This window comes from Populus alba, chromosome 7, assembly GCF_005239225.2.
Source record: "Populus alba chromosome 7, ASM523922v2, whole genome shotgun sequence".
Classification (NCBI taxonomy): Eukaryota; Viridiplantae; Streptophyta; class Magnoliopsida; order Malpighiales; family Salicaceae; genus Populus; species Populus alba.
Genome location: NC_133290.1, coordinates 399152 through 411263, shown reverse-complemented (window position 1 = coordinate 411263; position 12112 = coordinate 399152). Strand labels below are relative to the sequence as shown.

General features: G+C 32.9%; 2 protein-coding genes across 2 annotated transcripts; both read right to left on the bottom strand.

Moving 5' to 3' along the window:
* Positions 1 to 792: 792 nt before the first annotated feature.
* Positions 793 to 3701, bottom strand: LOC118032078 (probable glutathione peroxidase 2). The gene is made up of 7 exons (XM_035036673.1): positions 3548 to 3701; positions 2934 to 3010; positions 2262 to 2323; positions 2036 to 2154; positions 1693 to 1860; positions 1568 to 1608; positions 793 to 977 (listed from the first exon to the last, which is right to left on the bottom strand). Exons 1-6 carry the CDS (start codon positions 3683 to 3685, stop codon positions 1576 to 1578), a joined length of 597 nt encoding a protein of 198 aa, XP_034892564.1. The 5' UTR covers positions 3686 to 3701; the 3' UTR covers positions 793 to 977; positions 1568 to 1575.
* Positions 3702 to 7659: 3958 nt separating this feature from the next.
* LOC118032077 (biotin synthase, mitochondrial) lies at positions 7660 to 12102 on the bottom strand. The gene is made up of 6 exons (XM_035036672.2): positions 11369 to 12102; positions 11103 to 11282; positions 10374 to 10480; positions 9864 to 10069; positions 9279 to 9418; positions 7660 to 8268 (listed from the first exon to the last, which is right to left on the bottom strand). The coding sequence occupies exons 1-6, from the start codon at positions 11564 to 11566 to the stop codon at positions 7951 to 7953; spliced, it is 1149 nt and encodes a 382-aa protein (XP_034892563.1). The 5' UTR covers positions 11567 to 12102; the 3' UTR covers positions 7660 to 7950.
* Between the last annotated feature and the right edge of the window lie 10 nt (positions 12103 to 12112).

The window sequence follows — 12112 nt, the reverse complement described above, 5'->3', positions numbered from 1 at the left end:
CACCAACACATCAAAATAATTTGAAAACACTAAAAACATACTAATTTGAAATTAGTAAAAAAATAAAATAAAAATTAAAATTTTTCAAAAATATTTTTAAAACACAGAAACAATATACCCGGATACTCGAGCTACTTGTAAAGTTGTGCAGCATTGATCTCCATATTTTCGTCCCAGCATGATCTTTGCCTTGCTAATTTTCTGTATGCTGCATAAGCTATAACTCAGTTGATTTGGTTGCTTCAAAGTGTTCGCATCTCCTGGATTAGTTAATGATGGTTAAAAAAAATCAACTGGGGAAGGCAGAAGAGTGATATAAGGACAGTTTAGACCCTGAGCTAACTCTGTATTAGTGCCTTCATGTACTGATAACCATTGCTGTATTGTGATGTTATTTTTCCAGTCCTAACAAGTGATTTTCTTTTCATGCTCATGATCATCAAAACCATTTAAACGATATCTGCTAGTATTTCTCATAGTTGTTAAACCCGGCTCGGTTTGACAGGTTGATTCTAGAAACTTGTAACCCGATACCTGATCCAAACCAGGTTTCAAGTTGAACTAAAAAGATCAGTGACTTGGTTAGGTAGTTGACATGATCAAATATTTTGTAAGGAGTGAAACGATGTTGTTTTGACGAAAACGATTGACTCGTGTTTACCTAATGACCCGCGAGTTAACCAGGTGACCCAGGCGCTTTGTCTGACAACATGATACTGTTTCCCACTTAGTTCCATACAAGCACATCTTCATGAATATCAGTCAATGCCTGTCCCGGCGCACAAGCACATATGAGAGAACTAAAATCATCTTTATTTTTTCCAGGCAATCATCCAAGTACAAGGTCCATCTTATCCATTTTGAAAATAAATATTCCCAATGCTGATCAATAATACAAATTCATAAATCAAGTCCACAAGCACATAACATTCCACATTTCATGTTCTTCAACAATATTCCCAGTATATGCCAATTTCCTGCAAAATGAGGGTGAAGAAGATACAATCATATGACAGAATTTCATTAAAAAGATCAATACTTGGAACCAAAAGTAAATGAAATTGATCCTGGGTGGCAGACATTTCCTTAAAAATATGTTTGAAAAGATGATTTCACCATGTTATCGTACATCTTAGAACTAAAATATTTCCTATCTTAAGCTTCTTTTCCAACTTTTACACACTGACTGACAGCATGTATTGCCCCCTTTCAACTGCTAATTCAAAGGATATCAAGTGGATTTCTTCTCGAATGAGTTTTGCTACGTGAAAGAAAAGAGATCCTAGAAAGGAAGTGACCTTTTTATTTCGTATCGAAAATGAAATGAAAAGAAAACAAAGAGACAGAAAATTTATCTTAAGAGGACCTAGGTTGGACTAGATTGCCATGCTGCCAAAACCTACCTATTTGTGATACCTGATTCGCTAATTTAATCAACAACTCCTACATGATTCGAATTTTTATAGCATCTAGGGAGATAATAAATGGCGATTGAAATATGAAATGAGAAAATCCATGTTTGTGGGCAGCTGGAACACAAGTTGACTCTCAAGTTTAACCATCAAACCTTGGTCATTAGGAAGATCCCAGCAGATTCTGTATGTCTTTCTGCAAATTGGAATAAAGGAATGTCAGATGAAGTTCGCAGAAATCCTTGGACTCAGATGTTGTAATAGGAGAAGAAAAACTGACCTCAATCTTAAGAGGTGATGTAGTAGGAGCATATCTCTCAACAACCTTTCCTTCTTTGTTTACCAAAAATTTGGTAAAGTTCCACTTGATGGCATCTCCAAAGAATCCTCCTTTCTCTGATTTTAAGAACTTGTAGACAGGTGCTGTGTTCTTCCCATTCACATCAATCTATAACCAGATAGAGCATATTCAAAACGTCTCCATATTCTATCAAATTGAGGAGCTGATAAAACCCGGGTCCCTTTATTAGGAATATTTGCATCAGGGTGGAAGTTTAGAGCTGAGAAAACAGTGGCAATAATCTATCCTACTTTTTTCAAATCTTTCTTTCATTAAGCATTACCTTATCGAAGATTGGGAATTCAGCTTTGAAAATTGTGCATACAGTGTCCTGAATCTCTTCATTGCTTCCTGGTTCTTGTCCAGCAAACTGGTTGCAAGGAAATGCCAAGATCTCGAACCCTGCCATGATCGTGCCAGCCGAGAAGTTAAAACCTCAAATCTATAGAGATATTGTAATCAAACGTCTCAAAAATAGTGATGTTGGTCTATGAGAATGAGTGACCAACCTTGGTTTTTGTACTTTTCATACAAAACATTCAATTCCTTGTAGTTTGAATGTGTGAGGCCACTGCAGAATAAAAAATAAGATTCAATAACAGTCAAAAGGCTCATTTGAACAATTTAAATTTATCTGCAAAAGTAAATTTAATTCATACAAGTAATACGACTAACAAAAAGTACAAGAAGAACAGTTTTCAGTTAAAATATTGACGATCATGAAGAATTCCAAAGTTTTGACACAAATAAGCATGCAACTTGCCAATGATAAAAAGAGGCTTCAGCCTAAAAGAAAAGGCTCTACTATATGAAAACCCCAATCAGTATACTTCAAATGTTGAATTGAAAATCATTTTCCAAATATTGGTCGGCAACAGCCCTCGATGCTGCAGAGCTGGGAATTTCTGAACAAGCATTTTTCCCTCATACATGCATGATAAGTTCCTATATATCTATATAATCCTAGATCATTTGCCCTTGAGACTACATACTACTGATTATAATCGTAGATGATTAGATTCTTTGCATACAGATAAAAATACATTAGACTACATACTAATGTCAATGGTAGTTGACAAACTAGACTAGTTTGCCCAAAACTGGAGAGATGCAGATAGAGAACTAATTCAGGAAACCAGAAAGCCAGAAAGCCAGACACGAAAGAGATCATGATAGATTACCATTTGGAAGCAACATTCACAATAAGGAGCACCTTCCCACTGTATTCACTTAGACTCGTATCGTTTCCATGGATATCCTGCAACACAGCAAGAAACGTTATATAAATCTGGGATTCCTCAACTTCAAGAAACGTAATTGATGTTTTAACAACCTCTAATCTGCAAATCACAATTCCATATTACCCTAACTACACCATGGCTCAGTTATCTAAAAAGAAGGAGCAATAATTAAAATAAAATACACAGAGGACTTGGAATTAGAGTATCACTGTCCATTTGAATATGAAATCACCAGCCTTGCTCATAGATTAATTTTCTCCAAGAAACTCATAGCCTGGACTGGAAATAATTCAGGTCAAATGTCCATATCTGAATCCTGGACTACAAAACTCCATTGGAAGGGCCCCATACCAATGATGTTCAGCAAGATTAAGAACCAACAAATATTCAATAAAGGTCAAAATCTCGAACAATGAATTAACACACAGAACATCAACAAATCCATAACAAAACAGTAAGAGTTTAAAGCTTTGTCCTGTGTTCTCTACTTTTTCCCGTTTCCTCACCAACCACACAGCAAACAATGAAAAAGAAGGAAGAAGATTGAACATTACCTTGACAGTGAAGTCATAGACGGACTTGGGACTTTCTTCAGCCATTTTTCTTGAAGGAAGAAGAGAGGGGTAGCTGTAAAGGGCCAAGATTGCAAAACCAAGAAACACAAGAGAGATGGAGTTGGTGAAATGAATCATGTAGAATGCCAAACATATAAAATATATATATATATATATATATATATATATATATATATGTCCTTTTCTTGAAAGACTTTGATGGTGAAATCTTGGACTGCTATGCGTACCGTTGACAAATCTTCGAATTATTAGAGTGCGAACTGAATCTTTTTGAATTGTAGTATTTAAGAAGGATTGTGGGCATGCAGGTAGGACTATGGCTAGGTGGGACTAACCGACTATATTAATGTTCTAGTCGTACAGATACGTGGGGCTCGATTTAGTTCTCAATCTTAATCTTAATATTATAATTATAAATAAAGCTAAAATACGTGGAGTTTTTGTTATTTACAAAAATACCTTTCACCCTTTCATAATAATTTATTATAAATTATAATAGTTTAATTTTTAAATTTTTTAAATTTGATCATTGAATTTTATTTTTGTATAATTAAGTTTTTTTTTTAAGATTAAATTAGAGTCCAATTCTATACTATTTTATAAGAGATTGAATTGAAACATGGGAGCTCGGAGTTTAAAAAGTAGGTTACGTAGGTGGCGGATTGAAGATTTCCAAACCCCTCATTTTCTGTTAGCTATTAAGTGATTGGTCTCTTGAATTTTTTTTAAAATTCAATTTTAATATCAAACTTTATTTTATTCATTTTTAGTTTTTTTTTTTGTTGGAAGAGAGAGAGAAGAGATCGTTGGATTTCGACTTAAAAGAGAAAGTGTCCGTTAGTGAGGAATCTGACCATCAAAATACTTTTTTTTTTATATATATCAAATGGCTTCATATGATGAGGAGAGTTATTAAATTTATTTTTTAATATTTATTTTTTATAATATTTTTTATATGTGCAGCCTTGTATTTTGTTTTTTTTTTTATTCAATCATTTTTATATATGTGTCGGTTTCTATTACAAATTTTATATGTGTTTCTATTATAATTTTTTTATTACTCATGTTGCGATCTAAATATTTTGATCTTTATTTGTCGTTTAATTTTTTACAGCATCTCAGTATTAGGTTGGTGTTTTATTTTGCGATCATATTTTTTTTTTATCGTGTAATTAAATAAAAAATAGTTTTGAAAAAAAAATTATAATATCAGTGGAGTCCATAATCTAGTTCACAAGTTTAGTGTGCTAGCACTAAAATGCTTTTTTGGTTTTTGGTATGTTTGTTTTTAATAGTTTTTTCTCAATTTTATTCTCCAGTGCTTGATTGATTGGGAAATAAATTGTATGATTTGTTTATTTTTGTTTTCTTTAAAGTTATTATTATCTTAAATAAGTTTTTATTTTTAGATTTATGTTCAATTCCGTGACCTTATATTTTTATCCAGTTAAAAGATATTTTATAAAAAAAATTATTAAACTCAATGGAGTTTATGACACAATTTGTTTGGGGGATTAAGATTGATCTAATATGTCATTGTCTTAGTAGATTTAAGAAAAAAATTATTATTTTGAAGTTTTGTTAAAAGTTAAGCCATGTTTTTATTGGTCATCAAGATTACATTTCAACCCATGAAATCAATCAATTTCATTCGAGTTAGTTCCCGTGTGATTTAATTTTAAACTCGAGTTAGATTGCAAAATTTCAAGATTAATTTATCAAATCAAATTTAATAACACAATCAAGAAAATTTCACACTCTTACCAATTGTTTTTACATTTTGAAAATTTTATCTACTCGCGGTAAAGCGCGGGCCATTGGACTGATATGATACTTATCCAAATTGGATCCCAAACATAGGAATTTTATCGATTTAGTTTTAAATGTTTAGGAAAATTCTCGACTGTGTTCTAATGTTAATGTTCGTGAGTTTTTTTGTCCAGGTTCTTTCAAAATGATGGTGTGTGTGTTGCATGAAATACGCACATTAAACAGGAAACACGAACAAAATTTGACAAAATTTTCTCAGGACCTAATTGATAAACTTTATATGCCTGGGACGTAGCTGAAAATGGATATATAAGCTAGGGGTTATATTGAGTTTTTTCCACAAAAGCATTGCATATAGAAGTTGAGAGGAGACTTTTAAGAATGATTAAAAATACGGTTGAAATTGTGTTTTTTTAAAATTTATTTTTTATTATTTTGATATGTTAATATTAAAAATATATTTTTTTAAAAATAAAAAATACTTTTAAAATATTTAATACTTCATTTTTAAACATTTTTTTGGATGATTTCTTGTGCTTTCATATGTTTTTTTTGTTATACTAAGTTTATTTAGTAAGGAAAAAAAAATTAGTTAGAGAGATGACGCTGCAAAAATAAATGTGTATAGAAAATCTTGTAATGAATTTATTTCATTTAAATTATATATAAAAAAGAAGAAACGTAGTTTATAATGCAACTATTTTAGGACGTTTGTTTTCCAACTGCTTTTATGTTTGCAGTACAATAAATATACAAATCAAAATGTATTTTATATTGCAAGATCCATTAAAAAATTATGTTTTTTTTAAACCAATCTTATTTGTTTTTGTGTTTAAGAAACTTTTTTTTTTAAAAATTATTATTATTATTTTTATTTACTTCAAATTAATATTTTTTTTTTATGTTTTCAAATCATTTTGATGCACTAATATCAAAAATAATTTTTTAAAAAATAATAAAAATATTATTTTGATGCATTTACAAGTTAAAAACACATTGAAAAAGTAACTATAACCATATTTTTAAAAGGTTTATTGAGAAATATTATTTTGACATGATTCTTTTTGATAGGTTCATGTGGTACACAATCCCCTTGTTGTTTTAATGGGGAGATGTTTTTCATAGTTCTCCGCCCTGCCAAAAGTTAGAGAGATCTGGCTAGTTAGAACTTAGACAGTCACTCATTTTTGTTGAATGTAGGATCAAAACCAAGATTAGTTGGTATATTTAAACTGAATTAAAAAAATTAATTAAGATAACCTCAGACCTCAGTGAACATTTGCTTGCAATAAATTGGATATTAATGTCTGCAACATTACAATTTAAGGGTTTTTTATTTTTTCTTCTTCTCATGACTACACAAGTAACCAGGACTTGATTTTAGTTTCTTGCACCATCTTAATCCTACTAATAATTTTTGCGAGTAATTTTCTTTCACATTATATTGGAAACCAGTCATTTGTCTCCACATGTTGTTAGGAAGTTGCTTGATTTGGTTCTTTACATATAAGCAAGCTCTCTAAATTACGTAAATTATATATATATATATATATATATATATATATATATTATCATTCAGCTTTTAATATTATTTCATTCTTTCATATATCTTTTGAAATCAAAATCATCAAAACTATACTTTAAAGCATTTCTTTGGAAAATCCTAAACTCTTCTTTTGATTCTATGGATCTTTCAAGACAATTTATTATCACCCATGAAGATTATCGACTGATTTTTATCACATTTTTTTGTGTTACATACTAGTCTAAGAAAAAATCTTAGTTTTTTTTTTTACTGTACCTGACATTCAAAAAATTATTTTATGATCACTTTTAGGAGATACTCGCTGCTGCATGACTTGCTGCCCTCAAGAATTTTTTTTTTTCATTAAAAAAAAAACATCTAGGCCATGTAAAACTGTTTTGGTGGCTAATGAGTCGACAACAAAAGAAAATAGAAGGGCTACAACTTGAACAGTTTTTATGTTTTGCTAATGACTTGCTGCCCCCGATTTTCTTGAACAGTTTTTTTTTTTTTTTTCCAGAAAAGAAAATAGAAGGGCTAAAACTTGAAAAAGAAGTATTTAATTTGATGCATTCATCTCACAATTTTATTTTATTTTCATGAAACTCTCCCGATTCACGTGTAATCACATAAGATCAACTATTCTAAACTCTTCGCAGTGTGTGTGTCACTGAGCTTTGTACTGTTGTCCACTCCTTTTCTTTGATGTTCAATTTTTTTCTTTCATTTTCTTTTCAACAGATTGGCAATTTTCCACTTCAATGAAAGATGTAGACACTTGAAGTTGGAAAAAAAAAAAAAAAAGAAAGCAAAATCGGATATTCACAACAGATCATTCTAGTCCAGATATAAACACAGCATGGCAATAATACTGCAACGAAGTAAAAAGTTGCAGCACCTTGCTATGCATTCTTGATGTTACCATAAGAGATTGCTGCAGAATACTAATACCTGCACTTTTGCAAGGTTCTTTGAACCCATCTAGTGCAGTTCAAATTTGTTACACGCCATAGGCGAGCAGAATTTCATTGAAGGTAAAAAGAACCTGGATGAAATTTAGATACAAACTCTGTTCGAACAAGTGATTTCAACCTGAACTACTAGAAACTGCTTCATGACAATGCTCTGCTTCACAAGCACAAGCTTTCTCTTCCTCGGCAGAGAAACTGGGAGATTTTGGAATCAAACCGAGAACCTTGAACATAAGTTGATCTGCATCATAATCATTGTTGGGGGTTGTCAGGAGCTTCTCGCCAGTGAAGATGGAATTTGCACCAGCAAGAAAGCACAGAGCCTGCTCGGCCATTGAGAAACGCACTCTCCCAGCTGATAATCTGACCATTGCTTTTGGCATAACTATACGTGCAGAGCCAATCATTCGAATCATCTCCCATATTTCAACTGGCTGAATGAGGAGGTAGAAACATGAAATCCGTTAAGCTTCAAAGCAACTGATACTAAATTTGGAAGGACAAATCTCATCATGCAAACGTGACAAGCAACTAATTTACAGTGCAATACTTATAACATAAGTGTCATAAACAAAGAATAAGTCAGTGATGCCTCTTTATTAATATCTGGGTAAATAAATTGTAATATAATTGTCCTGTCTTCCAGTAAAATGAATTTCAGATATACTGTATTTAACAAGACACCTCCCATGGCCATTACTATTTGACAACATTTTTGGTTGAAATGCACGGCATTCCCATAAACCACATGCATGGCCAAACAATCTTCCACAAAAGATTTGGCTCTCACTCACCATCCTTCTCTTTCCCGCAATCCAGCCCCACTCAAATGGCCCCACTAAACCCCATCTTTATCCGTTATTGTAAACATGCACCTTCACTTAAAAAGTCACAGCTATGTGGGGCTACAATCACTTCTAGTGATACCATCTAGATATTTCAGACCATAATATAAACTAAATGAATAAATAGAATATGATCAAGTAATCAGATATTAATCCATGACTCTTGTTAATACTCTATGGATATAAAAAGTGGTTGTAGGATAAGGAGAATATTGTGAGACCAAGAATTAAATCATGGCCAGCTTGAGAATGATTGGTAAAATATACCAACACGTGTTTCAATAAGCAAAGGAGCTACAACAAAGTAATAGAGTCCATGCTATGGCATGGTTACGAAAGCTGATGCACTATCATTATCACACTTTGCTGAATAGAGAAGACAACAGAGCAAGTGTGATTCTTACTAGAGTTTCTCAATAAGTTAATTAATATTATTGGCTTCACATTTTACAACTAAAGCAGCAATCAGTTCAAAACGTAACAACAGTTTTAATAGTTAACTTCATATAAGAAAAATGTTTCTACTCAGGCACAGCCACCACCATCATCACCACAAAAAGCAACCACACTCAACTTGTATCAGACATGAATAGAATTACCTTTTGTTCTTGTAGAGGGGTGCCTTTCACTGCAACTAATGCATTAATTGGAACACTCTCTGGGTGTGTAGGGAGGGTTGCCAACGTATGCAATAAACCAACTCGGTCTTCCTCTGCTTCTCCAAGCCCTATTATGCCTCCTATTAACATAAAAATAGACAGTTTTCATGATAAGAATTCAACTTTGCCATGAAAAAAGAAATTAATGTCTGAAATTTAAACAGAATGTACGGCGGTTGCAATTATTGCCCAGCTCCATTGTTTAATGCAAGGATTCACTCTGAAGTCAAGAAGTTGTCAAATTTCCATAAAAAAGCATCCTAAATTGGACACAATTCCCAATTTTCCTCTAACCATATATCAAGTTAAGCTTGTATTGAGATACAACTGAAAGACATAAGATGGCACAAATGAAGAGCAAAAAAGACCAACTAAACTATGTGCTTTATGCTCAAATTGCAATTATTGCATATCTCCATTGTTAACTCTGAGGAAATCAATCAATTTAAAATATTTCCATTTCTTTTTCTTTGCAGTGGACTTCGTTTTTCAAAATCTACTTAAGAAGGATGCAAGAAAGTTGACCTGAGCAGACACTAATTCCTGCTTCACGGACATGTTCAAGGGTTTCCAAGCGTTCATCATAGGATCTTGTAGTGATGATGTTTGGGTAATATTCTCTTGAGGTATCGAGATTATGGTTATAAGCTGTAAGACCAGCCTTCTTCAGTTCTACAGCCTGCTGCTTCTCTAGCATGCCCAAGGTACAGCAAACCTCCATGTCCATATCCCTGATAGGCATCAGACATTTCAATCACAGACTAAGCATTAGAGAAAAAAAAGGAGCTAATGCAGCATTTTGCATGACATGGCTACTTTAAATGCATGAGCTAGCATATAAGCCTTCATTTTAAAAAGCTCAAGGTGTAGAAATTTCTCCAATTCTCTCTCTTGGCAGCTCACTTCAGTAGAAACACAGCTAGGGAATAACCCTTTTGCACTGTAATAGTGAGTGCAGTGTGACAATATGTTTTCTAACTTAAGCAAAATGCTTGGTTTCATATATATTTCTTCCATAAATGATGCGCTCATTACCTGATTTCTTTCACATAATCTAAAATCTGGTTAAAGTTGGTCTTCCTTCCTATCGTATCTCTCCAAGCAGCACCCATGCAAAAACGTGTGCTACCAGCCTCTTTTGCCTGCAGAACCAAGCAGAAGGTTCCGAATCATACAGAAGAAGAAAAAGAAAACGACACCATGCTACACTAAACATGAAACTGATCAGATAAAACTTCATTACCACCTGATATAGGCACCAAACAAGAAGTTGTACAAAGAACATGAGAATTCATTCTTGAGGTGTAATCTTCGTTTTTCAGCTACTTTGCTAAGTGAAGTTCTGGGATATTCATGAAACTTTTGCTAAACCCTAAAGCTAACTGAATAACCAACAAATTTGCCATCGAGCTATAAATGTTCCAAAAATCTAGTACATATCCGTTACTGACAATTTTTCAATTCTTGTACCCAAATTAACAAAAACAAAACAATAGACATGGTCTAAAAACAATGTTAATCAGGATATATGCATGTTAAATCAATCAATTAAGACATCACATTAAGAAAGACATCTAAATGAGTGCAGATTTTCTTTGACAAAACTGGCAAGATAACCGAACCACATAATAATTAAAATCAGAAACAAAGCATAAACTTTTTTTAGCACAGATTCCATCAGCACAGAAAGTGTTTGATTGCTTAAGATTCTTGTGAACCAAAATCCCATAAATCAAAAGACTTTAAGAAGATAAAAAGACATACCCTTTTAGCAGCCTCGATAACAGTTTCTTTAGTCATGAGCCTCTGAGCCTTGAGTCCAGTATTATACCTTGAAGATTGAGGACAATAAGAACAATCCTCACTACACCCACCAGTCTTTATAGAAAGCAAAGTACATTGCTGAACTTCTCTAAAATTATGAGCATACCTATGAACTTGAGCCTAACAAAACAAAACAACACAAAACATTAACCCCGGCATAAAAAAACCCACCCTTTTCCCTGCATTACTAAGTAAAAAGAACTAACCCCATGAAAGAGGAGATCAAGAAGAGGAGAGTCATAAACTTCCTTGATTTCTTGACGTGTCCAATCATTCCTGGGACCATCTTTGATAGTTTTTTCCGCTTGAATTGCTGCAGCTGATGACGATGAATAACATAACGAGGAGAGAGTGACAGAACTCAGTCTTGGTTGTGATCTAAATATTGATCTAACTGACAGCATTGTCTTTCGTTTTGTGTTATGAGGGTTTGTTTTTCCTTTCGTTAAAAACGAGGAGAAAACTGGAGTGAAGAGAAAGAGATTTTACTTTTAGATGTTAGAAAGGAATGGACAGCGGCAGTAGAAGCAGCCAGCAAGAAGGGTTAGATGGAGAGAAGGCAAACCACCTAACCCCCCAACTGCTCTAGTTTGGATGTTAGAACAAAAATAAAATATCTCCCTCTACTTTCTGTTTTAAAATATGTATATTCAACTACAAAACTATTTTAAAAACACATTTTTTATGTCCTCGTTTTTTTGTTTTTCATCAAACAAATTAATTAAAAACAAGAATTTACCAACTTCTAACATTCAGCACGTGTAACCTGATGAAAATCTTACAACGAACTTAGAACTTAATTTTTCAGAAGATCTTTTGCATGATAATCCACGAAGTCTACTCATTCAAACCCAAGAAAAAAAAATCCAAGCAAATTACAGACTAATGAAAAGATTCAACCACCACAAGTGCCAAACTAATACGAGTGTCCAAACACAAGAAAATTCAAT